This window comes from Chaetura pelagica, unplaced genomic scaffold (genome assembly GCF_000747805.2).
Source record: "Chaetura pelagica isolate M959 unplaced genomic scaffold, ChaPel_1.0 scaffold210, whole genome shotgun sequence".
NCBI lineage: Eukaryota > Metazoa > Chordata > Aves > Apodiformes > Apodidae > Chaetura > Chaetura pelagica.
The window spans coordinates 1,300,968-1,326,977 of NW_009951862.1; the positions used below are offsets into that span (position 1 = coordinate 1,300,968).

General features: G+C 45.3%; 1 protein-coding gene across 1 annotated transcript in view; it reads left to right on the forward strand.

The window, feature by feature from the left end:
- LOC104385437 (chromosome unknown open reading frame, human C4orf22) overlaps window positions 1-26,010 on the forward strand; it is a 198,717-nt gene that overhangs the window by 164,104 nt on the left and 8,603 nt on the right. The window contains exon 4 of the mRNA XM_009993890.1: window positions 7,178-7,320. Coding sequence (XP_009992192.1) covers window positions 7,178-7,320 — 143 coding nt within the window. The remainder of the gene's footprint in view (window positions 1-7,177; window positions 7,321-26,010) is intronic.

Consider the following 26,010-nt stretch of genomic DNA (forward strand, 5'->3'; position numbering starts at 1 on the left):
TTTCCTTACATACAGACAGCTGCTGTTGTCTCTTAGGTCTCTTTGATTCTGCTCAGATCATTACCTGCACTAGCAATCCCTCATGGAACTGGAGAAGGAATGCTCCTCTGCCAGGAAAATGGGCCTGGCTCCACATGAGCTGAACCCAGAGGCTGTGGCTGCCTTCTTGCTGCTAGGGCTGACTTCTTAGGGCTGCCTGATCAAAATTTAGGTTCTGTGCGCATTTCTGGTTTCAATAGCCTCCTTTATTTTGATGCTAGCAGAATTAATCTAAACTCACACTCTCAGCAGGCTGTTCTCAGCCAGAATATCATTTTCAAACTGAGGCAACTCCCTGTTTACATAGATAAGCAAATTCACAGTCCACAGAGCTTCTCCCAGTTGGAGCAGCTGCCGAACACTTAAAGAGTAAGGGACTGGGAAACACATGTTTCACATACATAGCAAAGATTTCTTCTTCAGAAGGGTAACCAGAATATTTTTTGGTTTTTAATTTTTTTGTTGGCTTTAGTTTTCTTTCTGAAGAGTTGAAAGCTAGAACATCTGCTTCTTGGCCAGCCATTCTTTCCCACAAACCCTGCTTCCCAGGTTCAAAAAAGCTTGGTGAGGTTATTGTGTGTGCATGCATCTCCATGCCTGTGTTTCTGAAATATGCCCAGAACCACAGTGAGGAACCCAGGGAGCTGTTAAAGATGGCAAACTCTGCTGTGAACCTGTGATTTGCACCCCAGCCACAGCTGCTACCCCTTTGCAAAGGCTCTGAACAGCCAGGGCTGCTCTCGGGGCATAAATGTGGATGAACCCAGTTGGACAGATGAAAATACTGGATGCTCAGAGTTGACTCCTCACAGAATTTGGCTCCAGTGACAGAGAAACACATCTTCCATATCCCTGTTGCTGTCATAAGTGGGCTGGTTTTCTCACATCCTCAAACTGCAGAGGTCTTTGGGGGGAAAAAAAACCAACCCCAAACAACAAAAGGGTAGGGGCTGTGCACAGCAGAGCAGAGGTTGAATCCAGGCTTGAGTACCTGCTGGGTGAGAGCAGCCCCACTGCCCGGATCTTTCTGAGGTGCCTCTGCCTCCAAACCTCCCTAGATGCTGCACCAGGAGCAGGTTTCCTGGTGGGCAACTGCACAGAATGCAGATGGTCACCAAGGAGAGCCTGAAGTCCTTCAGCTTGGCAGCCCTCTGCTTACCTCAGGGAGGGCTCTGCTTTGTCTTACCACAGAGCTGTTGGGCCTTGGGTCATAATTTTAGCAGCTGTGTGGTCTGTTCTCTGTTATTCCTGCAACACCAGCATGGACTAGGTCTCTGTGAGCCACAAAGGAGTTTCACCACTCGGTACGAGGTCCAGCACATCTCGTTTTATGTTACAGCACTGTTGTTTTCTCAGTGTTTCTGCTAATCAAATCCATCATCCAAGAGACCTTCTGTGTGCTCTGGTGTCCCATGTTAGCACCAGGCAGTGCTCTCTGGGCCTGGAATCCAGCATTTGGGTGCAGAACAGGGGATTGCATGGACTGGTGTGACCTAATTCCTAGGCTCAGACCTTGGAGATACTTTCACTGAGAAAAAAAACCCAACAAGCAAACACAATGAGGCAAACACATATTATGTCTGTTTGAGCATGTGTAAGGATCTCTTATTTTTCTTGCCTTTTTTTTTTTTTTTTTTTTTAATTTTCACTTACACCACATTCTGCTTATTTTGGATAGATGAGGAGAAAGCAGGCTAAAGGCTGCTGTGAACATGTGCTTACTCTCCAAGTCCTTGGTGTTGTATATTTTTGTTTGTTTCTTTCTACAGTAATAGGCAGGTAAAAGATGCATGTTTTCCAAAAGCTTGGCATTTTGGAGCATAGAAGGAAACTGAAGCCATTTCAGACATATTACAAGTTTTAGAAACCTTTCAAAGGCAGTGTAAGGAAGAGAATGGTATTTCCAGATGAAAATCTGGGAATGTGTGCTGAATGTCTTCTAGGCTTGCTTTAGTGGTGGTTCAATCTCTTTACTGAAAGGATGGCATGTTTCTGCTGTACCCTTCCCCCAAAACCAAATTGTGCAGAAGGTAAAATCCCAACCTGTAAGCCTGTGTTTTTATGCTGTTTTCACTCCCAGCTAGCAAAAAAACCCCAGGTCAGCAGTTTATTCCTACATGCAAAGCAGAAATGGTAATAGCAGCTGGTTTAAAGACACAGAGGTGAGGTCCTTTCTCTGACTACTGTTGCCCACTGGTATTTCTATTAGATGTAATGTGATCTGCAGGTGGCAAATAAGGCCAAACACTACGCAACAAAAATAAATTGCTGCTCATTAAAAATATATTTCAACTGGTAATGTGTTTTACGCCTGTCCCTTCCAGCCTAATTGTGCTCATTCTCCTGGGTCCCCACCTGTGATACTGTCCACAAAAGAGCTTCCTCAATGTATTAGTAATTGACTCCTAAATATTGTCTGTCTTTACCTTCCCATCATCTCCTCTCAGTTTGGCATGTTATGAAAGGGCTCACATTTCGAGACAAGTTCACCAGACAGCAGGGCTGGTCTCTCTCTGTTCCCATACTCTCTTCTCCTCAGCCAGGCTGCTGAATTATGGCATGTTCCAGCTAACTTGCCATCTTGCAGGTCCCAGTCCAGCAAAGCCCTTGGACTCAGTTAAAAACCAGCTGTAATTAGTGTGTTGGACCTGCTCACAGACTGTGCTGAGGAGGTGCCCAAGGAAAAGCCTGTTAAAAGGTTTCCTTTCAAGGTAGGAATGGTCTGCTCTAAGGGTAACAGGAAAAGCAAGGGTTTCAAAAGAGCCCACAGTTTTCCTAAGATAATGGCACTCATGCCTTTTAATCCTTAAAAAGTACCTGTTGTTCTTCCTCCTCCCAGGGATGTTAGCAGGTCTTACAAACACTGTTAGCAGCCTGTACACTTTGCTGGCAGGGAAAAAGTGGTCTGAGCTCTGGAGAGCTCATGTGCAACATCACCTTATGAAAAAACGAAGACAGCCTTCTGGTATGTGGGAATGGTCACAAATTTGAGGTCTTTCTTGTATCTGTATCAATAGCTTTTCTTTCCTAAGCAGCATGACTACCCACACCAGCTGCTCCAAGATAAGAGCAGGGCATGGAGGAGTGAATTTTTTTGGCACATGGTTTGACCCTAGTGCTCTAACCAGAGAAAAATGATCCTTCAGGTGTGGAATATTTCAAAGAGCCAGATCTTAATGTGAGGAATGTCATTCTTTCTGGCACTGTTAACAAAATGTGGTGCTTTGGGGCCCAACACAACAACAAAAGGACCAGCCCCATGGCTGCTCACTCAGCTTCCCCCCCACATACACACTCTGGGATGAGGAGGACAAAGCTCCTGGGTTGAGACAAAGGACAAGGAGGGCTCTTCACCAATTAAGGTCCCAGGCAAAACAGACTCAACTTGGGGAAAAAATAACAATTTCACACTAATCAAACACACCCAGGACACAGACACACACAGAGCAGGGCTTGCATATGTTACCCCACCCCTCCCTTCTTCCTAGGCCCAAATCACTTTGTTCCCCATTTCTCTCCCTCCTTCATCCCCAGCGGCACAGGGGGATGGGGATGGAGTTTAGAGTCAGTTCACAGGCTGGTGGTTCCTGCTGCTCCTTCCTCCTCAGGAAGAAAAGGTTTCCTCACATTCCTCACAGTCTCTCCCTGCTTCCCCACAGGGTCCCTCCCATGGGAGACAGTCTCTCACGAACCTCTCTGCCATCAGTGCTTCCCACCAGGACCAGAGCTGCTCCAGCCTGGGCTTCCCACAGAGTCACAGCTGCTTTGGGAACAAACTCCCCTGGCCCGGGCTCTCCCAAAGCTGCACAATCAGAGTCCACAGGCAGCAAATCCTCCGGCCACAGCATCGCTCTGCCTCTCCAGCTCAGCTCCTTCTCCTGCTCACTCTGCTCAGCTCTTACCTCAGTTCCTTCATTTGTTAATCACAGAGGTGCATCTATTATCCCTCTAATGGATCTCTGGCTGGTTTTGGATCAGGGGAAGCTTCTCAGTTTCTTACAGGAGCCTCCCCATGGGCCCTTCCCTCGCTACCAAAAAAACCACCAAACCAAACCAGAGCACAAAATAGGAAAAAAATGGGAACAAATTCTCTTCCAACCTGGCAAGTCCCATCAGTGCTTGCTGGTGTCAGTGGAAACAGCTCTTCTGTCTTTGGTGGGTGTTTGAGCCTGTTTCATGATGCACATCAATATCCCCCTGATGATGGGCACGTCCTGGCATTTAGGTGTCCCTGCTAAGGTTTTGTTGGCAATCCTAACCAATGGTAGGAAACGTTTCAGCACATGAAATAACATATATAGGAGTGAATCACTGGCAGGTGGTGGTTGTTTTTTTTCCTTACAACCAGTTCACAAATGGTCCCAGTTTCCCTGGGCTGGATTCCCAGGCAGGCCAGCAGAGTTGGCAGGGAGCTGCAGTTTGGGCAGGTGCCCCCCTGGTGACAGGGATGTCCCTGTCACCCTCATTAGAGAGGAGAGCTGTGCAGGGGGGCAGTCTCCTGGGGCTCCTTCCTCTCCTCCTGCTGCTCCCAAGGACTGGGCTGAGTATAAGCTTACAAACTTGGTGTGGTGCTTGTATGAGTTTGGTTATTTCATTAAATCCATTTATATATTGCAACCCTCAGGGCTTCTGTCCTCTTCCTGATTCCCCTCCTTGGCTGGGGAGGGTTGGTTGGATGAACAGGAGATGGCAGCAAGAAAGATAAGCAGGGGAATGCAGGATCTGGTTCTATTCCACAGGGCAGTTTCCTCATCTTGAACTTTATCCTCTCAGCCTCTCCCCCATGGAAAGTTTTATGTTTCTATGAAAAGATAATAAATACATAATTGTAAATATATGAAGAGATTTATATTTATCCACTTCAATGCTGCATCTCCACTCTTGCACTGACCAAAAAAGAGGGAAAAGGAACTCTGTGTTGCTAGATGATCCTTGTAGATCCCTTCCAAGTGAACTGTTCTGTTTCCCTTCTATTCTAAATTGCTCTAAATTAAATAATTAGAGGTCACTTTACCCCAGTTGTAAGTAGGTTCAGTTGTTAGGCCCAAAAGCTATGTGTAAATCTACCTTTCAAGCCCTATCTTAAATTAAGGCTTTCCCACCTCTCAGCATATAAGAAGTTCTTGAGAACTTGCAGATGGTTGCACAGCACAAACTCTGTGCTTAATGGATTTGTTGTGTCAGAGGCTGATCAGAAGAGTAATGAAGAGACTTTTAGGAGAAGATTTTCCAGTTTCTGGGGGTCTGTGGTATTTTTATTCTCTCTTTCAGTTACTTTTCAGTCAGGAGCTTTATCATTTTGGAGAAAAATCTGTCCAAGTCTTCTTAGGGGGAGGAAAGGTGTGACAGAATTAAAAAGTTTAGAATATCTGCAGAAAATTGAAGCTGATTCATAGTGTAATGAATGAATTCTTATAGGTGGTTAGAAATGAATTGTGGATGAGGAAAGGAGAGAAACAGTGTTGACAGATGAGAAGGATCAAAGGCCTTTAGTTTTGAGGAGAAGGCCTCAAAAATGTACCTTGAACATAGAACATTTTTGTTTAGATATTCTGGTTGCTCTCTTAGGGTTTGTAAAGCAGTTTGGATGGAAGTGTCCATGCTTGCCTGCAGTTCCATGTTGATTTAGGAGATTAATTGTACTAGAGGAGCCTTGGAAGTCAGCCCTGGTTCCTTCAATCCACAGTGTTGATGGTCCAAAATAGCAAAATGAGCAAGGCATTTTAATGCAATTTAAATGTGAAATTGGAAAGGAAACGTGTCTCAAGTGTAACGAAGGCTTGCAAGATGAACCACAGCACTCTAGAAACCTGCTGCTGTGACAGTAAGAAAAAGTTTGTTGCAAGAGTTCCATGTAGTATTGTTTCCATTTCCCCCACATTTAAATAAGAAATACCACTTGATTTCAGTTGAGTGAAAACAAACGTGCACAGCTAACAAATGCTGTTGTACCTCACCTACCTAGTAGCATCTACACTCAGCATTTCATTTTCCTTCTGTGGATCACAGGATGCAAGGACCCTTCTGTCTTGCCAGTTCACACTCATCCTACCAGCTCTTTTTGCTTTTTGTGTTGTGGTGGTGTGTGAAAAAGAATTGCCTTCTACCAGCCTGTTCTCTGTTCTGTTGGGAGATGATGCAAATAAAAGGTAAAGGAACAGAGAAGGAGTAGAGAATAAATGGGAAGTGGGGTTTTCCAGCAACAGTGGTACAGAAAACCATCATCCCCTCAGCACTCTTGTCTGTGATGTGCATGTCAGCAGCAGCAGAGATGTTATTCTAAGTTTTACAGCCCTAAGGAAGAGAGTAACCTGTCCCTGTCCCCCAGGTGCCTCCGTGCCACCCCTCAGCTCAGCTCTGACACATGGAGATGCACCACTGAAATGGACAGTTTACTCTCCTACTGGTAGCCACCCTGCTGCTTTAGTCAGCTGTATTTCTAAGCACTAAGATTTTGTTTTGCTGTTGTTTGCTTGTATTCAAATTATCAGATTTTTGCTCTGGAACTCATTAGCTGTTAGGAATGAAACTGCACAGGGCTTGTCTGGCAAGAGAGGGCTGGCCAAGCCCACTCTGTTCTCTGGTGGTAGCAAAGGGGCAGAGACAGACTAGTACAGTAACCAGTTTCCAGTGTCTCATTTTTCTGAAAAGCTAAAAATCTGCTGTGAGTATTGTTGAATAAGTTTGGCTTTGGCTGTAGAGGTGCATGGCCAAAACAATAATACCCTCACCCTTCCTACTTTGGTCTAATAATTAGTGCCTAGACAGTAATATTGTAGAATAGCCAAAAAGCCTCCTGCCCTTACTTAAAAATAGGTGTCCCATGGCATTGGACTGCTTTAGGATTATGTGCCTGGTGCTGGCAGGTTTGGCCTGGGACATGTGGGAAAACCCCTTGGAGACATGGGGGATACATGAGGGCACTTTGTGTGACTCTGCATGTGCTCTAACATTGGCTGCAGCGCTGCCCAGCTTGTGGTAGGAATTGTGCCTTCCTAGGAGTGGGTAAAATCCTATCAGAAGCCAGGCCCTGGTGGAGTTTAAGATGTGTATGTACTCTTGAAGGATGCTTTTATACAGAAATCTCTGCACGAGTGTCTCTCTGTTCTTCATTTGTGGCTGCCTTTGTGTCTTCCAGTCCATCATCTTCATTCGGGACCGGAATTCCCAGCGCCAGGAGGTGTCCGGGTACATCGACTACGCACACAGGCTGACAACAGATGACTTTGAAGCCTACTTCAGTGGGAAGAGGAGACTTCTCCCTCGGAGCACTGATCTGAGGTGTTGATCTGGGCTTTGTGGTTGTTTCTTTGCATCTAGGCAAGGCATAGGGAAAGATTCAGGTATTTCTGAGTATGAAGATAGTTTGTGGAAGTGTTTTTCACCGAAAGGCAAACACTGTCAATCATAATCAGCTGTGAAGAATGGTTTTAAGAAGGGTTCCTTTCAGATTTGTTTATTCCAGGACACTGTAACCATCTCCTGTCTTGGCATCTCTCGTTACCCTGAGGGAGTCTGTAAATAGTGACATGCTTTGATCAGTAAGAGGACACTTCTGGAGATGCCACAGGTCACATAGCTACAGTCAGCAAATGCCAGGACATCTCTAGTTTTGCCTGTTCTCCAGAGAGTCTGTGGGAGGATGCTTTGCTTTGAAAGTGGGCCACCTGCAGAGGTCTTCTGGGGACAAAGAAGGTAGTGTGTTACATGTGACTAGTGAGAATCATCATCAATGAGCTTTTCCACTGAAGAGTGTGTTTTTCTTACAATCTTTCTGTGCCTGAGTGCCCAAAGATACACCCATGTGAGATGGTTGTGCACTTCTGTTGGTGAAGGCCAAGTTGAAGAGGGTTGGTGTGGCAAAGCTTCCAGCCTCAGGGAGGCCTGGGACCATGCTTAGCACCAAAGCAGGGTGTGACACAGCAGCCAGCTGCTGTTGACACCCTGGGGAAAGAGGTGATAAGCATGTCAGTGTGTTGGGGGTGTGAATCCTTATGGGAGTCTTCTCTTCCCAGTGTCAGAAGGTAAGGACTGGCAGCTGCTTAGCTGCAGTGTCAGATGCAGTTACTGTCCCAGGCAAAAAAAGGAGTTAATGCATTTTCTCCGTTTTCTGAGAGTCATCCAAATCAGTGCAAGTTCTGCTCAGTCGAATTCTGGTCTGTGTTACAGAGCAAGAAAACAGGAATGGGAGGTTGGAGGGGACAGGTGGGCTGGGGAGGGTTTTGTGTTATTCGTTCGTGGGACAGCAGATGTCAGTGATGAGGCAGAGAGACTGAAATCCCTCAGCACCACCTGAGGTGGGGAGGAAAAACCCGGTTTTGCACTTCTGATTCACAGCGACGAGCAGATGCTGCTTATGACTGAATGAAGAACAGGAGCAAACGCAACAGTGTGTCTCCTTTGTGTATCATGTCTTTCCTACGTGGTAGGATTTTACTAGTGACTCACAAATAAGCCTTTTAAAATGTTGTCATATCCAATAAGAAATGTCACCTCTACCCAGTAGCTCTGCTTAGTCCTGGTTATTCTTTGTTGAAAAAAGTCTCATTTCATGTTCCTTTCCATGTGTCAAAACTAGCATACACTGCAAACCTCATGGGCATCTCAGGATGTTCATTCCTTCTAGTGGTAGAATCAGGTGATATTCCATTTCACCTTTTTGTTAAAAAAACAAAGGGAGGGGTGAGATAGAACAGTACTTCTTCATGGAGTAATGTAATACATTCAATACTGCATTTGAACTTTCCAGCTGAACATAAAGGAGAGTGCAAATAGAGGATGCCTGGTGCCAGGAAAGCTCATTCATTTTATTTATATATATGCATGAATGTATATCCTGTAGATAATGAGGTTTGTCTACATAGATATAAATATATATGTAACTGTACCTAAGTAGACTGAAGTCTTACTAAATTGCTCACTGGCTAAACAACAAACCCTCACTTTTATGGTAGGGCCCATTTTGCATCAGGTGTCTTCAGAGCAACAGAATGTTATTGGACAGATGGAAGTCTAGGAAGAAAGCCTTGGCTGGAACTGTGCTGATTTAAAGACTCATTGGCAGAGATCTTACCATGGCCCCTGAAAACCTGCTTTTTCAGTAGTTAAAAGCATCCTGTTACTTGGTTGTAGTTTTAAATTTTAACTTCACCTGCTGGATCTTACTTTTGTAGTTGCATGCCAGGTTAAATACAGCTTTAGGATTGGACAAGGTGTAATTGGACGGGCTGTCATCAAAACTGACTTCAGCCATTCTTGAGGAATCTAAAAAGAATTTTCTTACAGGTAACATGTAAGGCTCATCCCTCAGCCTGGCAGTGTCATTCCTCTGCCTCTTTGTTTTCTACCCAGCTTCTTCAAAATGTGTCAAGAATTCTGTTTATGAGTGAGGATAGCTTGACTGTGTATGTAATTCTGTGCCTTCAGCTTTGAATCTCTTGCTGAGATCTGAATCCAAGTCTTTTAAGTTTTCTTCCATGGACACTTGCAGGTATAAAAACGTCCAACTACAGATGGCATGTCTGCTTCTCAGGCTGAAAGACTGAGTGTTTCTGTCAAAAATGGGTGTTCCTGAAAGTCATCAGATCAGTTTCAGTTGTTCCAAAATGCTGCCTTCTGAAAGAACAAGTCAGTTTGGGAAACAGCCTCTCTCAGATCTTTACAAAGCCTTTACTCTTGGTCCTATTTACTCTTAGTCCCTTGGGAGACTATAAATCTTGGATTGTTGTGGGAGAAGTTAGTATCCTGTGTTAGTGTCTTTTAAATATGGAAATCCATACTTTGCTGCAACATCTTTTTTCCTTAGCTGTCTGAGGCTGTCAGAAGATACTAAACTTGGTCTTAAGTACCCTCTGAGTCACATTCCTGTTCATAATACAAAGTAAAAATACTTGTACAATTAAGTTTGTGTGATGTTCATACCTTAAATCCGGTGGGTAATGTCAGAGGCTCTTGCATTTGATCTACGTGGTTCCTCTGAGTATTTTTGCCATTTTATTGCACTGCCCTATCGAGGGACTATTATTTATAGGATTTAATCCTCATTTGGTTCTAGTTTATTAAATGAAAGGAATGTGTTAGGCAGTAACTTCTTAAGTGGTCTGGAATCTGGGCTGTAATTGAATCCATTCACTCTCAGCTAATTTATGTAATCTGATGAGAAACAAGTGTAATACAATTTGATCAAAGAAAATGAAGAAGGTTCACTCTGTGGAACCCTACCAGGGAGTTCTCTGAATGCAGCAGCACAGCAAAAGACAAAGTTTGGGTTCCCTTCTGTCTGACCAGCCACGCTCTGAGCGTCTCTCCTAGCAAATGAGAACGACACAAACGTCTTGCAAGCAGAATTGTACTATTTCAGTTTTGTGTGAACTCCTGCCCAGGTTTTTCCCTGGTTTCCTGTGGCAGCATGCTAGAGACAGGATTTTTGATGCCACGCACTGGGGTGTTTTATCCTCACACTTGGCTTTGTGGTTGCAGCCTTTTCATTTCTTCTTACGAGCACATTCCTTTCCAGAACAGAGCCAGGTGAGGAGCCATTTACTGCAGAATCCGGGTCCTAGATTTTCCCCTCAACTAATGGTCTGAAATCACTTGCTTATCTCATCAGCAGTGAAACTCGTTTGGTTTTGGCCCTGGCACGCAGCAGTCTGAGCATGGGAGGTCCAGCATCCAGGGCTTTGTGGTGGTGCAGCTCGTCTGCGATAGAAATGCATCATGACATGACAGGCAGCTGCTTCCAGACACGGTGTCTTCTTCTTCTTCTTTGTTACTGGCAAGAACCAGCCCCTCAGCTTCTGCCCTTCTCTTGCAGTTCAGCTGTGGTCTGTTTTGGCTGTGAGTGGGCGCAGCATTTGGCAGTCTGGGGTTGGAATTCCCTCCCCTTTTATTGTCAGGTACATTCTAAGATACCATCTATTAATCTGCAAAGACCTGTAGGCCCAAGTCGTGGCCAGCAACACATTCCCAAGCGTGGGGCATGAGGCAACTTCTCCCTTCCCTGCTGGATGCTGTACCCTGCAGATGGGAGAGCAGTTCCCAGAAGACTGGGGCTCCCACCCTGCTTACCCAGGTGAGAGCTGGGAGGGAAGAAGTCACGTTTTCACTGTTTTGTGGCACAGCCAGTCCCTGTGTGCCAGGCAGAAGATGGGCAGAGAACTTCTCCTCCCTGATGGAGCAGGAGGCAGGAGCTGAACCCAGCTCCAGCTGCACCCCAGGAGCAGTGAGGCAGCAGCACCACATGTGCAGGGGTTGTGGTCATCCCAGAATCCAGCCTGGAAATCCTTTCCAGGCAGGGAATGGCTCTGTGGCTGCCTGTACATGAACTGATTGCAGCAGCTAGAGGTGGGAGCAGGTCACCTGCAACAGGTGCTGAATGACACCCGATGGTGCAGATCTCCTCCCAGCTTCCAGGGGTGTTAGGGGAACACAGGCTGGGATTGTTTTGGTGTTTTCTGCTTTGTTGGTCAGGAGGGGATTTTTGAAAATGCAACAAGAGGTTCTTGTGGTGGAAGATCCACCATTAGCTGTTTCTCCAGTTGCCCTGCTGGTCTCTTTGCTTCAGTTGGCTCTGAAAGGGAAGCCCTTTGGTAACTGGCTCCTGGTGTAGGTCTGCAGACCCCGTTCATTGTCCATTTGGCTTGTCACTCTCCAGCTCCCCCAGGTGATTCAAGGCAAGTCAGCTTCTCAGCAGTGTGGACTGCTTGCAGGTCTGAAGCTCCTGAGTGCCTCTCAGGATTGGATGCTGTGGGTATAGACCAGGAGTTAATTCCCAACTTCATTTCAGGAAAAAGGTGAAAGCTTCCAGCTTCCAAAATGTGCAATCTTCAGTCTTGGAAGACTGTTAAATGGACTCCACCCCCTAATTTGCACCAATTACCATTCTGCTAGTAATATTAGTGTGAAATAATTCAGCGTTGATTAAATAATAACTCTCTTCAACATTCCAGTTTGGTAAGGACTTTGTCATGACTGATGGAGTAAATTTCACTGGATCTCTTACAAAAGACTTGCTGGTTTCAAACAGTTTGTTGAGGGCAATATTTTGTTTTACAGTTCACAAAAAATAGAGAATTTTTTTTCCCTGTTGTTTGTCATTATACTTAATGTTTACAAAACCATCTGGGTCTTTGGTTACAGTTGTGTCCTATGTTTGTTGACCAATACTCCAGTAATGCTGAGCCAGATGCTGATGAGGCTTTGGGGAAATGAGTGGGCAAGGGTGTGTAAACAGGGAGCCTGGATGAGAGCAAAGCCAGGGGAGGCTGGTGTCACTCCAGGCCTGTCTCCTGGAGCCTTCTCTAGCCATATGGAGGGGAAATGTTCTCACTGAGTTCTTGGTGTACATCATACATGAGACTTAGTGTCCTATCTCACCATTAGTGTGGCCTGATCAGTGAAGACTTCCAGCACCTACACTCTTGCTGCTTTCAGTGGTATTTATGGCTTAGTCAGTCACCCAGGAGGCTCCTACTTCTGCGTGTTGCTTTCTCATGTTTGGCATCCAGGAGTTTTTGTCACAGTGTTCAAATCTTGTGGAGATGGAAGGGGTGCCAGTGGGATGAGTGGCAGTGCAGAGGTCCAGGGGATAATCCATGACCACTGCTGAGGTTGGCAAGGCAAGGGAGAGCAAGACACGTGGGTAGAAAGGAGAGTACATTCAGACCTGACGTTTGCATGTGTGAGAAGAAAATTCCATTGCTGCCAACTCAGTAAATGTTTAATTTGGAGAAATATCCTTCCACATCTGGCTTGTATTGAAATACAGCAAATATTACTTTTTACTTTTAATCTCTTATTTTCCTTTTTTTTTCAATTCAAGCTTCAATCTTGCAAGAAAGATAAAGTCTCTTAAGAGGAAAGATTCTTCTTTTTTTTTTTACAGCTTTGGACAACCTTAACTGCATACATAGGGAAATGGAAGCTACAGTTGGCTAAAATCTTAATAGAGAAAGACCTATAACACAGGGGAAAGGCTGGCTTGTCCTCCTCACTGCAGTGGTGCTATCACCAGGAAGAAGAGAACAGTAGGAAAAACCTCTCAGAAAATAGAAACTGGCCAAGCACTTGTCTGGAATGTGCTGTGGGTTGAAGTTTCTGTGTGCAATTTGGAACCAGAAATGATTCACAGCTGTTTACATGTGAGGACAGTTATTATGGACAGGCAGATGCAGAGGGCAATCTGACCTAAACACGATAGCTCCCTCTTCTCTTGCTGATTGCCTGAAAACAAAGGGAATGGGTTTGGAGTACTTCCTTGTGCATTCACTCATTCCAAGAGAGCTCTGCAGGCCAGGAGATCAAATCCTATCTATCTTGCCTCACCAGATAGCTGTCTGTCTTCTCACCAGCCTCACTTGTCTCCTGATGTGGACCAGAAGATACAGAATGAATTTCTGCAGTGCTGACAGTAGGTTTGTGCAGGTGCTGTTGGGCTGCTTTGGATCAAGCTCTTCTAAATTGTCCCACGGTTTGTGTAAGAGCTGCCAGTCACTGTGCTGTAACCCCAGCCACGTCTCACACACTGTGCCCAACCTTCTCCAGCTGCATTTTTAAAGGCTCCTTTAAGGTGCCCACCAGGATGGGCTTCCTGGCATGGCTGCAGCTAATGAGGAAGCATTAGAAAAAACAGCTAATGAGTGAGGTCCCAAACAAGGGACTTAATTAGGCATCACTTAACTGCTTCCCTGTTTAGAGAAACACTTAAAACATGTATTTGCATGATTTTCCAAACTGACTAAAGACCTGGACTGGGGCTTTAATTACTGAATGTGTAAAACGTTAAGACGCGCCTAAGTCAAAATGTGGTGCTCTCTGATGGGTTGGATTCTTTGTCAGGATGAGTGTGTGACGTGCTTGGGGAGAGGAGCTGAGGCAGCTCAGAGCTGGGTGTCACTTGTCACCTGTCACCCTGTGTCATGGTCCAGGGCAGCAGGCCTGGCCTCACCGTTCCTGGCCACCAGCCCTGCAAGCCCAGCCCCAGTTTGCCTGGTGGTGGCAGATCTGGGCATTGCTCCTTAGTAATGGACATCAAAGGGGTGTTTGTAATGAAGCTGCAGTGCCACATAGTTTTGCAAGCACTCTTGTGGGAACTTTGTGATTTGGGTTTGTTGTCCAGCCAGAGCCAGAGCAGTGTGTGGGGATCCTGAGCAGCGTGTGATTTCTGCCACACATGGGTGTCTGAGAAACCACTTACTCCTTCTAGTTAGACCAGGAAATAGCTGTGGCTGAAGTTGGTATGTCCAGATTTTTTAAAGGATGGTTGTATGGAATAACAAGCACTTTCTTCACTTGCCAGCTCTATATCCTAATGAAAATGGTGGCAAAATTCTGCACCACGTGGATGAGTTGATGGCTTTGGCTGCCAGCTGCTGGAGGTGAAGCTGTGCATCTGGGACAGACCATGTCAGACTTGAACTGCAGGATCACTACATCTTGCCATCAAGAGAATTTCTCCCTAACCCTCAGCAGGGTGAAGCCCTGGCCTCTGATTGATGGTCTGTGCCTGAGACCAGAGGTTGTTTCTTGATGATTAACTTCCAGGAACCAAAGTTAATACCAAAGGAGGGATCTACTGAGGGATCTGTTTTAAGTCCTTGGAAAAAATTTCCTCAAAACTTCCAAAACTATCATTTGGGAAAGACACAGTGTCTCTTAAAATGTTCAGAGGGGGAAAGGAGCAGGGAGAGGCAGAAAACAACCCCTAATGAGCACAGGATAACTGGGTGATTACTGGCTTTTTTTGGCTGCATTTTTCAAGCTCTCCTGTCTGAGCTATGTCAATAATTAAAGACCCAATGCAGGATGGATATGCAACTGGATTTCCCACATCCTTGGTGAGGTCTGAGCAATCAGGGTCTTGAAATAAACATTTGGTTGAAAAATTCCTCAATACCCCAAGCCTGAATCTACTTATCTCCTGTGCTGCAGCAGAAGTCTGTGAGTAATTTGATCGTGTACAAAAAAAGTACTTCAGTTTAAAAGTTCCTATTCAGTATCACTGTGTTTTCTCTCTTTTTTTCTTATTATTGTAGTGCCACATATTTCTCTTTTCTCCTGCATTGTGCTAGTGAATCTTTCTTTATATGGAAATGTCTGATGCTTCTCATCATTTCACTGCTCCTCCTTAGATCTCATCAGTGAAAAGGAAGCATGTACCTAAAAATCAACAGCAGGTAGGATTTTCTTTTCTTTCTGCAATGGTTAGCCAACTTTAGTGTATCTGGTAGGATCTTCTTCTCTTTCTGCAATGGTTAGCCAACTTTAGTGTAGTAACAGTCATTTTTAGTTTGATTTTACAAGTATTCTTACACACTTTATAAGCCATGTATACTGATGGTGTCACTTTTTCATGCCATCAGGTACTTAGAAGCTTTAAATCTACATCTCTTCAGTGGTACTAGGAAGGTAAAATACAACCTCCTGGCATCTAGCAGAGAAATAATATATTTCTCTGTGCTTTTCTTGACCACTTTAAAAAAAAGGGGGGGTTGGAAGCAATTTATTATTTTTTTGTTTGCACCACAGAGTTCATCTTTATGTTTGTGAAAATCTTTCTATGACACACAATAGTGATTTTATTTCCAAAATATCCTGAAGGCACCCACGCTTATGGAGAGCAGATGGAGGTCTGGTTCCTGAGTCAGAGAGCCTTGAGGAGAAGGCCTGAGGGCTGCATTTCAGCCTCTTCTGCTCCAAGACAGGGCAGCTTGCTTAATGCCAACAGGGGGTTGGCCAAGTAGGGATAATGTGTCTCAGATGTTAAATACCCTGAACGTTAAAAAGTGTCGTGTCCTTTTTGACGTGGTTTGTTGTGTTGGTTTTTTTCCTGTCATCCAGCACACGCTGCACTTCTCGTCCTCCATGAAATAAGTGGATGATTTTCTTTTCCATGTCATTAGTGTGAAGTCTTTTCCCAGTTTTTCTTGGTCTCTGAATTTCCTTCGTTCCCTCTGCCTCCCTTTTTCCCCCCCCCTTCTCACTCACAGATGAGCTCACAAAATTGGAGGTTCCTCTGGGAAGCCTCCTAACAAGCCTTTGTGTCTGTGTTTTTCATGGAAACGAGGATCCCTCTCACTCAAAAACCCCACTGTGGTGTGACAGTGACACAGCTCTGGCCCCGGGGTGCCATGGGCACCCTGGTGCTCTCTGGTGCCAGAGCCTGCAGCTTGAGTCATGGTGGCTGCTCAGCACCACTCTTGGGGCTTTTAATCCCCCCCTTTTGTCCCAGGCTTCATGGTTGAGTGGCAGGGAGTTCCCATGCTTTTCCAAGGGAGCCCAGGGTGGCTCGTTGAGTGCAGCCCAGGTCTCACAGCCCCAGTAAATTCTTCTGGTGCTTTTCCAGGGGTTGAAGAATGAGACCAATTTAAGGAAATAATGTCATGCACAGCAATAGTCCAGATCCCATACATCTGCACGTGATGACAACTTAACTGCAGGTACTCTGGGGGTCCCACAGGTTACTTTTATTATGTCTCTGAAAAAAACCACAAGCTAGGAAAGTGACTTAATTCCTTTCACTGATAGGGCATTTTTGGAGGGTATGTTTTTCCTCGGCTACGAGTTTTAAATAGGCTATTCCCCCCCCCTTCCTGCTGGCCCCCTTTTTTGATGAATGCCTGGAGTCTATGGATTTAGAATGACATTCCAGGCTGATCTAGTAACAAGGTTTGGATGTGAAGGCTGTGCATGTCGAGCCAAGCTGGAGCCCTGGCCCTGCCAGAAGCTCATTGTTTCAGCACTGTCTGGGCACTGCACCTGCACCGAGGAAACCTTCCTGCACTCCTGCCTCCCATTACAACCCCAGATCAAAAATGTTCTCTGTAACAACAGGGTATCTGGCTGGCTCCCTCTCCTGAGCTGCTGTACCCTGAGAGTTTGTGGAATACTGATACCACGCTCCCCAGGATGTTCAGAAAGCTTGGATAAACACTTGGTCATGCGGATTTATGGCCTCCTGTGCGCAGGCAGATCGCACATGTTGTAACCACACTGCAAATATTTCCTGAGGAACAGCAGGAGAAAGGGTGGGAGCAGCATGGGTTAGCATTTAAGGTGGGGAAGGAAAGGTAATTCTTCGTTCTTCATGCTCTCTGGAGCTGATGGTGCCATTTAAAGCACTTACTAGAATTAGTGAAGTAAGGAGAGACACTTTTTTTTTTTTTTGCAATGGGCCGTTCCAATCCTTTCTCAACATCATATGAGTCCATGTATATCATGCAACATACAATCCCAAACTTTTCATCCCCAAACTTCTGCCAGGGAAGCCCCTTCCTTGCCTGCAGGGCAGAGCACAGGGACAAGGGACAAGGGTTTGGCAGCAGGGGCAGGGAGGAGCCTGGAGCTGTCACAGGCCGTGATTAGCCAGGGTGACTGCAGTTTTGCCAGAGTGTATTTGCGTATGTTGAATAGCTGGGTGTTGATGGGCTTCCTTCTTTAATTCTACAGAAGTTTTCATGGAATCACCATGGTTGGAAAGGACCTCTAAGATCACAGAGTCCAACTGTTGACGCAAAAAATAGAGCAACCAAAAAAACCACCTTGACCAGTGCCAAATGTACACAGCTTTTGAACACCTTCAGGGATGGTGACTCCACCACTTCCCTGGGCAGCCTGTTCCAGTTCCTGACCACTCTTTCAGCACATAAATTCTTCCTGAATCCAATCTAAACCTCCCCTGCTGCAACTTCAGGCCATTTCCTCTGGTCCTGTCATTATTTACTTGGTAGAAGAGGCCAACACCCACCTCACTAAACTTTAGGTAGCTGTAGAGGGTGATGAGGTCTCCCCTCAGCCTCCTTTTCTTTAGAGTAAACACCCCCAGTTCCCTCAGCCTCTCCTCATGTGACTTTTCTCCACTCCCTTCACCAGCTTGGTTGCTCTTCTCTGTGTTCACGTTCCCACTTGAACACTGATACCTCCATATGTACGTGTCTCTTATTAATTTGTACATAAAACACTGAACTATAACACGAGTTCTGTTGTGTTCTATACTTGTGAAATTCTGTCTTCAAAAAGATGGGTGACAGATTTTAATAGGAGGCAGGAGCTGTGGTAGTGTACAGCTCTAGTGGGATGCAGAGGAACTGGGAAGTTTTCTCAGCTTTTGGTTGAGAACATCCCTTTTTCTTCCTGCAGGACGTGGCACTATTCTGTTCCACATACAACATATATATCATGTTCCCAGTGCTCTCAACCACTCAACTGCATCAAGCAGATGTGGAAAAACAATGATTACATCAGTTATAAATCATAATATTTGAGAGTCCAGCCCAAAACATTAGGGAGGGGAACAACTTATCTACGGGTTTTAATTTAAAACTGCTAGAAAGTTATTCATCTGCTGTAAGTCAGATTTTCCCATTGTTAAACCATTGTGCTCTTCTAGTGTTTGGGGAAACAATTCATCTTCATTTTTTCTGGTGTACACCACACATAGAGTGTCTTCAAAGAGAGATGTTTCTTGAAAACTTGTTGTGTAGTTGTTGTGCAAAGTTCTGGTCTCTGTCTTCTGTCCATGGCAGTTTGTAGCATTGCTGTCTCTGTTGCCTGGTGGGTGAATGTTCCTCATCATTGTCTCATTTTTTTTTTTCCCCCTGTCACTTGATCCCTTTCTATGTTAGATGACAGTTGTTGCATTTTCTTGCGGTCTTACAAACTGTCGTTAACCTACCCATGAATTCAGAACAGAATCACAGAACTTTTTGAGTTGGAAGGGACCTTAAAAGTCATCTAGTTCCAACCCCCTGCATGGGCAGGGACACCTCCCACCAGAGGTGTCCAGACAGCAACCAGACCAGGTTGCTCAGAACCCCATCCAACCTGCCCTTCAACACTGCCAGAGATGGGGTTTCCACAAATTCCCTGGGCAACCTGTGCCTGTGTCTCACCACCCTCACACTCAAGAATTTAAACCTGATCTCTAACCTAAATCTCTCTTCTTTCAGTTTAAAACCATTACCCCTTCTCCTCTCACTACAAGCCCTTGTAAACACTCCCTCCCCAGCTTTCCTGTAGCCCCTTCAGGTACTGGAAGGCCACTATGATGTACCCCTTGAGCCTTCTCTTCTCCAGGCTGAACAGCCCCAGCTCCCTCAGCCTGTCCTCATAAGAGGTGCTCCAGCCCTCGGATCATTTTCATGGCCCTTCTCTGGACACACTCCAACATCTCCACATGCTTCTTGTGTTGGGGTCTGCAGAGCTGGGTGCAGTACTCCAGGTGAGGTCTCACCAGGGCAGAGTAGAGGGGCAGAATCACCTCTCTCACTCTGCTGGCCACACTTCTTCTGATACAGCCCAGGATGTGCTTGGCCTTCTGGGCTGCAACTGCACATTGGTGGCTCATGTCCAGCTTTTGATCCACTAGAACCCCCAGGTCCTTTTCCACAGGGCTGCTCTCAAGTGTGACCTCCCCCAGCCTGTGTTCATATCTTGGGTTACCTCGGCCATCTTAGTGTAGCTCCCAAGGAGCTTTATGGATGTTCTTTTGCAATGTATGTGAAAGACTTTGCTGCCTCTGTTTTTATGGTGAAATGCTACACATACTTCAAGGAGTCTTTACAGAACATTTACTTCTCCTTACTACTGTGCTAATGTTTTCCCTAATAATTATTCTGTATTTTTTTCTTGCTATGGTTTGGACAGGTTCAAACCACTGGCTTGATACTCCTCACTTGAAATGTTTTCATTTGGAACTAACACTAAAAATGAACTTTTGACCCGTGAAAATAATCTGAATGTTGGTGAAGAATTGGCATTATTATTTCTCTATTTTTTCCCATCTCTGGCTTTTGATCATTGCATTTGCATAAAAATTCTGTCAGATCTTTTAACCTGCTTGACGCTGGTGTCTTAAGGCCTAATTTGCCATTGTCATAGAATTAATGAATTTTGCAGGCTTATTTCCCCTACCCACTGGTTAAATTGCTTTGTCTCTTTTCCTGAGTGTTTGTCACAACCCGTGCCAATGATTGCCAATTCTTTTTTAAAGAAACACTGTTAAACTCTTCTATTTCAAGTAACTGTAAACATCCCAGCAGTGTGTGAAAGACTGCAGGGGAAGAACTTTTCCTCATCTTTTGAAACCATGTCTGACCTTAATGAGGCTGCAGAGCAGCCCTGGGAGATCTCCCCCTTGATTCCAGAAGGACTAAATGTGCAGCTTCATCAGGAGCCACCCTGGTGGCATCAGACTTGACAGGTTTTGAAGCAGATCACAAAATCAGCTGTTTATCTAAACCTTTTTTTTGGGGGGGGGAGCTGTTGTAGTAACTATAGTTTCTCCTGTTCTGAACAGATTCTACCACTCTATGTAATGACATGTACTTTCTTTGTTTGCTTCCTGTGATTCAAACAACCTCAGGTGGTTTCCAGCTCACATGAGTAACGTGGCCAACTCACTCCCTTCATGACACTGTCCCATCAGATCCATGATCTGTGTCCTCACCTGCAAGACCCAGAAAATGCTTCCAAACTACTTGCCCTGTCTCCTCATATACTCTTTCTCTTTTTCCTACTTTTCCTACTCTCCACTGTTGACATGTACAACCTCTTCCTGTTGGAACAGCCTCTCCAGGCCTGGAGTGGCTTTTCTGACCCAAGCACGTGCAGAGGTTTCAGTGCACTGTGTAGCCCTGCAGGATTCAATGTGTTTTGGGGAGTTGGAGGAACTGGGGCCTCCATCCTTTTTATCCCTCCAGATTTCAAAGAGGTTCTGGTAGACTGTTTCTCATTTTACCATGCAAGTAGCTGACTGAGTTTGATTGTCTGGTCAGGCATGTGTGTCTCATGTGTACAAGCTTTGCAGTCAGGTTACAAGCTGTGAATCTGCTGTGGAGAAGAGATAAGGAATCTGAATACTCTGGGTGCCATTTTGCTTCATTCGTATCACAGCTCTGCCTCCTTGTTTGGATTGAAATAGAAAAGTTGCCTGCCTGATGCCCTGTCATCCCTTTTTATCTCTTGCTCAATGTATGTTTAAATGAGCTGTGTCAGGGAGGCCACCCAGGGGGACCTTGACAGGCTGGAGTGGTGGGACCATGCCAGCCTCATGAAGTTCAAGAAGGCCAAATGCAAGGTCCTGCAGCTGGGTCAGGGAAATACCAAGGACAAATACAGGCTGGGGGGAGAATGGATTGAGAGCAGCCCTGAGGAGAAGGACCTGGGGGTGGTAAGAAGCTCAACACGAGCCGGCACCGTGCGCTGGAGCCCAGAAACCAACCCTGTCCTGGGCTGCAGCAAGAGCAGCGTGGGCAGCAGGGCCAGGGAGGGGATTGTCCATCTGTTCTGCTCTGCTGAGACCCCACCTGCAGTACTGTGTATTCTGGGGCCCTCAGCACAAGAGAGATACAGACCTGTTGGAGAGGGTCCAGAGAAGAGCCACCAAGATGATCAGAGGGCTGGAGCAGCTCTGCTCTGGAGACAGGCTGAGAGAGTTGGGGTGTTCAGCCTGGAGAAGAGAAGGCTCCAGGGGGACCTTAGAGCACCTTCCAGTGCCTGAAGGGGCTCCAGGAAAGCTGGGGAGGGGTTTTTGTCAGAGAAGATAGTGATAGGACAAGGGGTAATGGTATTAAACTGAAGGAGGGGAGATTTAGGTTAGATATTAGGAAGATATTCTTCACTATAAGGGTGATGAGGAACTGGAATGGGAGGTTGTTGGTGCTCCATCCCTGAAGGTTTTTAAAACCAGGTTGAAAGAGGTTTTGTGCTATCTGATCTAGTGGTAAGGTTCCCTGCTCATGGCAGGGGGGTTGGAACTTGATGATCTTGAAAGTCTCTTCCAACCTTAATGATTCCATGATTCTATGATTCTTCCAGGTCGAGAGTATGTTTGTGACTTGAAAGCATTAAAAACCTAATCTCTTTTCCATAGTTATGTTTGTTTGAGCTGGATGTTGCTGTGCATCACACCAGTAGTTGAGATGTGTGTAGTAATGGGTTATATCAAGATTTTTTAGGAGCAAAGAGGATGGGCACTGCCTTTTCCTGGAGCAAACACTGGGCTGTAAAAAACTAAGGGATCATACCAAAGCTGGTGCTTGCAGGATGTGGTGCCTGAAGCTGGATCTACTGTTTTTTAATTAACTAAGTAAGTTACTTTTGAAGATTTTGTTTTTACACTGCTAACTGTTGGTTAGTAATTGTCCCCAGACTTGGTGATCTCCTGGGTGCTTTGGTCCCACCAAATCTTGTTGGTGAGCTGGAAACTACTAAGCCCATTTTGCAGAAATTTTTACATCCTGCACCCAGAGGTTTTTTGAGGATGTGTTTTACAACAGCTCTTTGGATCTAATCAGTTTAGGAGTGACTCTTCTAAAGACCTTTTCCTCAAGACAGGGTAGTCCTTTCATGAAAAGCTGGCATTTTTGCCCCTGGAAGGGTGGTTGCTCAAGATAGAAACTCCTGTTGCATTCTCATCTCGCCTGTTCCTGTGCATTTAAAAGCTGAGGTCACTGATATAGATAAAATCCTGAGTGTATTGCAGGAAGTTGAAGGGAGTAAGGTGGAAAGATGTAGAGCAATATTTTGAAAATGTTCCAAAATATTTAAGATTTGTCTTCTGAAATGTTTGCATAGTAGGCAAAGCTTGAAGAATATGAGACCTGTTGTGCAACAGCTTGCAGAACCCAGCAGTGCCCCATCCCCACAGTGGCTGAGGTAGCACCCAGCAGTTTCACAGCCTTCCAGACTCAGGTGTGAGGGAACTGAGCTCTCCTCAGGGGCTGAGATCGTCCCTGTGCCACTTTCCAGTTCCAGTGGGAAATATGCAACTAAATGTCCCCAGGTTGCTTGCAAATTGCAGCCTTGATCATTCAGCAGACTGGTTGCTCTGAGGATTCCCTCAGTGCCCAAGCCATTAGGATTTCAAAGGTTTTGCATTGGTGGGGTCTGAGAAGGAGGAAAGGATCATTTCCAAGCCTGGAAGGCTGGTTGTCTCCCCTGGCTCCACATTGCGGCACTAAAGTAAAATATTGGGAAAAAGCAATGTTAATTTTTTTTAAAAGTATTCTTTTTCATCTGTTCAGCTGATAATTAGAAGTTTTAGCACATGGTTTTATAGATTAATTATTTCTGGACTCAGCTCTTTGCCTAAGGAGATTAGAGTTGGAAAGGAGGAAGACCCTTTGAAAACAACCACAGGAAGACGGGGAGATAGATGCAAACATTACACATGCTTTGAATACATGTCTTCAGAAAAATCATCATTTCATCTCAGATGCTTAATCAAACTTTGATCAAGAGGCTAATTTCTTCATGGATGTTAACCCTGCTTCCTTCAGAAGGGAGGATGTTGGAGTAGCTGGCCCAGCTCCACAAATCCGTGTATCCAAATCGACATGCAACAATGCTTTGACATTTCCTTTGCTAGCTCACCTCCCTGTCTAGTTGCCATTTAGTTCCTCCAGATCTTCCTGCTCGTCGTGTCTTGTTCTGACTCTGATCCTACCAAGCACCTGAGCATTTGGTTTCAGTGCAGCTTTGGCACACATCTGAAGGTCATGTTTTTCAGAGTGTTCAAGGCATAAGCAGCAGAACTTGTGGAAGCTCCTTGCAATGCACCTGCCTACTACATGGAGCTGTCAGGCTTCTGAACTCTGTCTTGGCCCTTAACCTGCACCTTTGGCACCTGAAGAATGAGTTGAATGAGAGTGCAGGGCTGCAGTTGTTCATCATACTCTGGCTTTTTGTTAATAGAAGAGGAAAGTTCATTAGATACTCCTTTGCCTGTCAGGGGGAGGAGCTGTTTTTTGGTAGATCTGTAGTGAATAACCTTGAGGTTCCCCTCTTCTTCACAGCCTGTTGTTCAAGAACCTTAGCTGGCCACACTACTTGTTGTGGAACAGGGGCAGTGTGACCACTGCGTGCATGTTGTTGTAAATGGCACTTTGGTTGGTTGGTTGGTTTGGTTCTGTTTGAAAACCCAGGGCCTGGTTAGGAGGGAAACTTGTGTGACTTGAGATTTTTATTTTTATAGGGTGTTTTTTGGCTCCGGTCTTTAGACATTTTGAAAAAGGCACAAAAGGAAAAAAAGAAATTCCTTGACTGGCTGAGTGGTGTTGCAATCCCTGTGCACTGGTCTGCAAAAGAGCAGGCACTCTGGTTTTGCACATTGATCCATCATCTATATGCAACTTCTAACAGCCTTTCAGTGCTTATTAATTTTGCAATACGTATAAGCTATTCATTCTGGTGTTCCTTTGACAATTACATGCCTCTCTTTTATCTTCTGTGTTGTAGCTTCAAGATAAAGTTTTTCTGTTTGTTGGCCATAAATCCTCATGTCTTGGGTGGTTTTATTCTGTCATGATAGAGAAAACTAATAAGATAATACATTCTGGGTGATTACTGTACCACTTGTGGAGCCTGACAGAAGTTTCATAATATCTTGGGCTCCAGCCTATAGCTCCAAGGACTTCATTTATTTTCCTTTTATTGCTTTTATTTCTTGGCATTTTTTTCCTATTAATCTCAGTCTTCATCCTGAAGGGTTGTGCCCAGGTGAAGTTCAAACAGTGCTGGTAGTTCCGAGGAGATTACACAAAAACCATCTTGGCTACAAGAAATGTTTCTAAATGCTCCATTGCTGAGGGTGTCTGCTAACACCTCCTGAAAGCCAAAGCAGAGGGGCCTGCAAGTTGGACCTCTTAGACTAGGGCCCATGATGCCATGCAGGACTGTTCTGCCCAGAGGTGAGGAGGGTTTGGGCAGGAGGAAGAATCCTAAACTTTGGAAATGAAAAGGGAAACTTAGTGTAGCAGTGAAGGGTTTGATGATTTTCATGACGTCCTCCTGAGGCAGCAAAATCGAGGCACACACCTTGATTCTGAGCACTGAAATATGTGGCCTGATGGAGGTCCTGTGGCTTTTGATGGAAGGTGAAATGCTGTGACAGGATGACAGGATGATGGGACAGGAGGGTGGGCAGTTGGTGAGGTAGCACAGAGATGCATGGGATGATCATCTGGATCCCACTGCTGCCTGTAGAATACCCATGGGAGGTGTATGTAGATAGAGTAGGTGTGCCATGTGCTCATTGTGCTGCACATATTTTGAAGTAATCTTTGATTTGTAGATCATTCGTGGCCAGAAGAAAACTTACTTGATGAGTAAGCTCTGTGCAACAAATTGTTCCTACAGCTGTGTGTGTGTGTGAAACAGAGGAAGAAAATCTCATCATTTTAGATTTTGGTAGACAGACCTAGAAAATGAACAATACAGCAGCTGTTAATGGGGACAGGCAGGAAAGGTGTGTAGTAGCTGAAATCTACAATGTAAAAATTGCTATTTATATGAAGATTAGAGGGTTGTGGGGTTTTTTTTTATTCTGTCAAGAAAAAGGCTGAAAAACAGAATCACAGGATGGAAGCATCTTTTAGCTGTGGGAATTCCAACTCTCTTGTGTAACAGGTTGCTTTCCAAGTCCTCTTTGTGTTGCTGCTGTTCTGACTGAGGGATCTGCCCCAGAGTGCTGGTGAATCCTGAACACTTCTGGCAGAGCTACAGACAGCAGAGAACCTTCAGACAAGCAGCCTTCTTGAGACACTTCAAGCCTACATCATCAGACTGAGGTTTGGGTTGTGCCCTTCTCTAGTCTAGGTGTACATTTCCCAGGCAATGTGGGTTTATAGCTCAGTGAAGCTCATTGCTGGGGCAACATTAGCTCCCATTAGCCACCTTGTATTTCTCTTCACCTCCTTTCAGTGCTCTGCCTTTCATGGTACCCCCTTCAACTCAGGAGAGCTGATGCAGAGGCTTGCTGAGCAGGCATGCTCTCAATGACAGCTCATCATTTTTCCATATCACACTCCTTTTCCCTCCTTGATGTTGGGCAAAATGGACAATGTTAGAGGCGGAACCCAGGCAGGAGGTGGAGCAGTCATGTGGCTTGGGGGGTTATCAGGAGGAGAGGGTAAGATCAAAGGATGACAGAGCTCTGCAAGCCCTTTGATCCCAGAGCTGGTCCAGCACACCTCT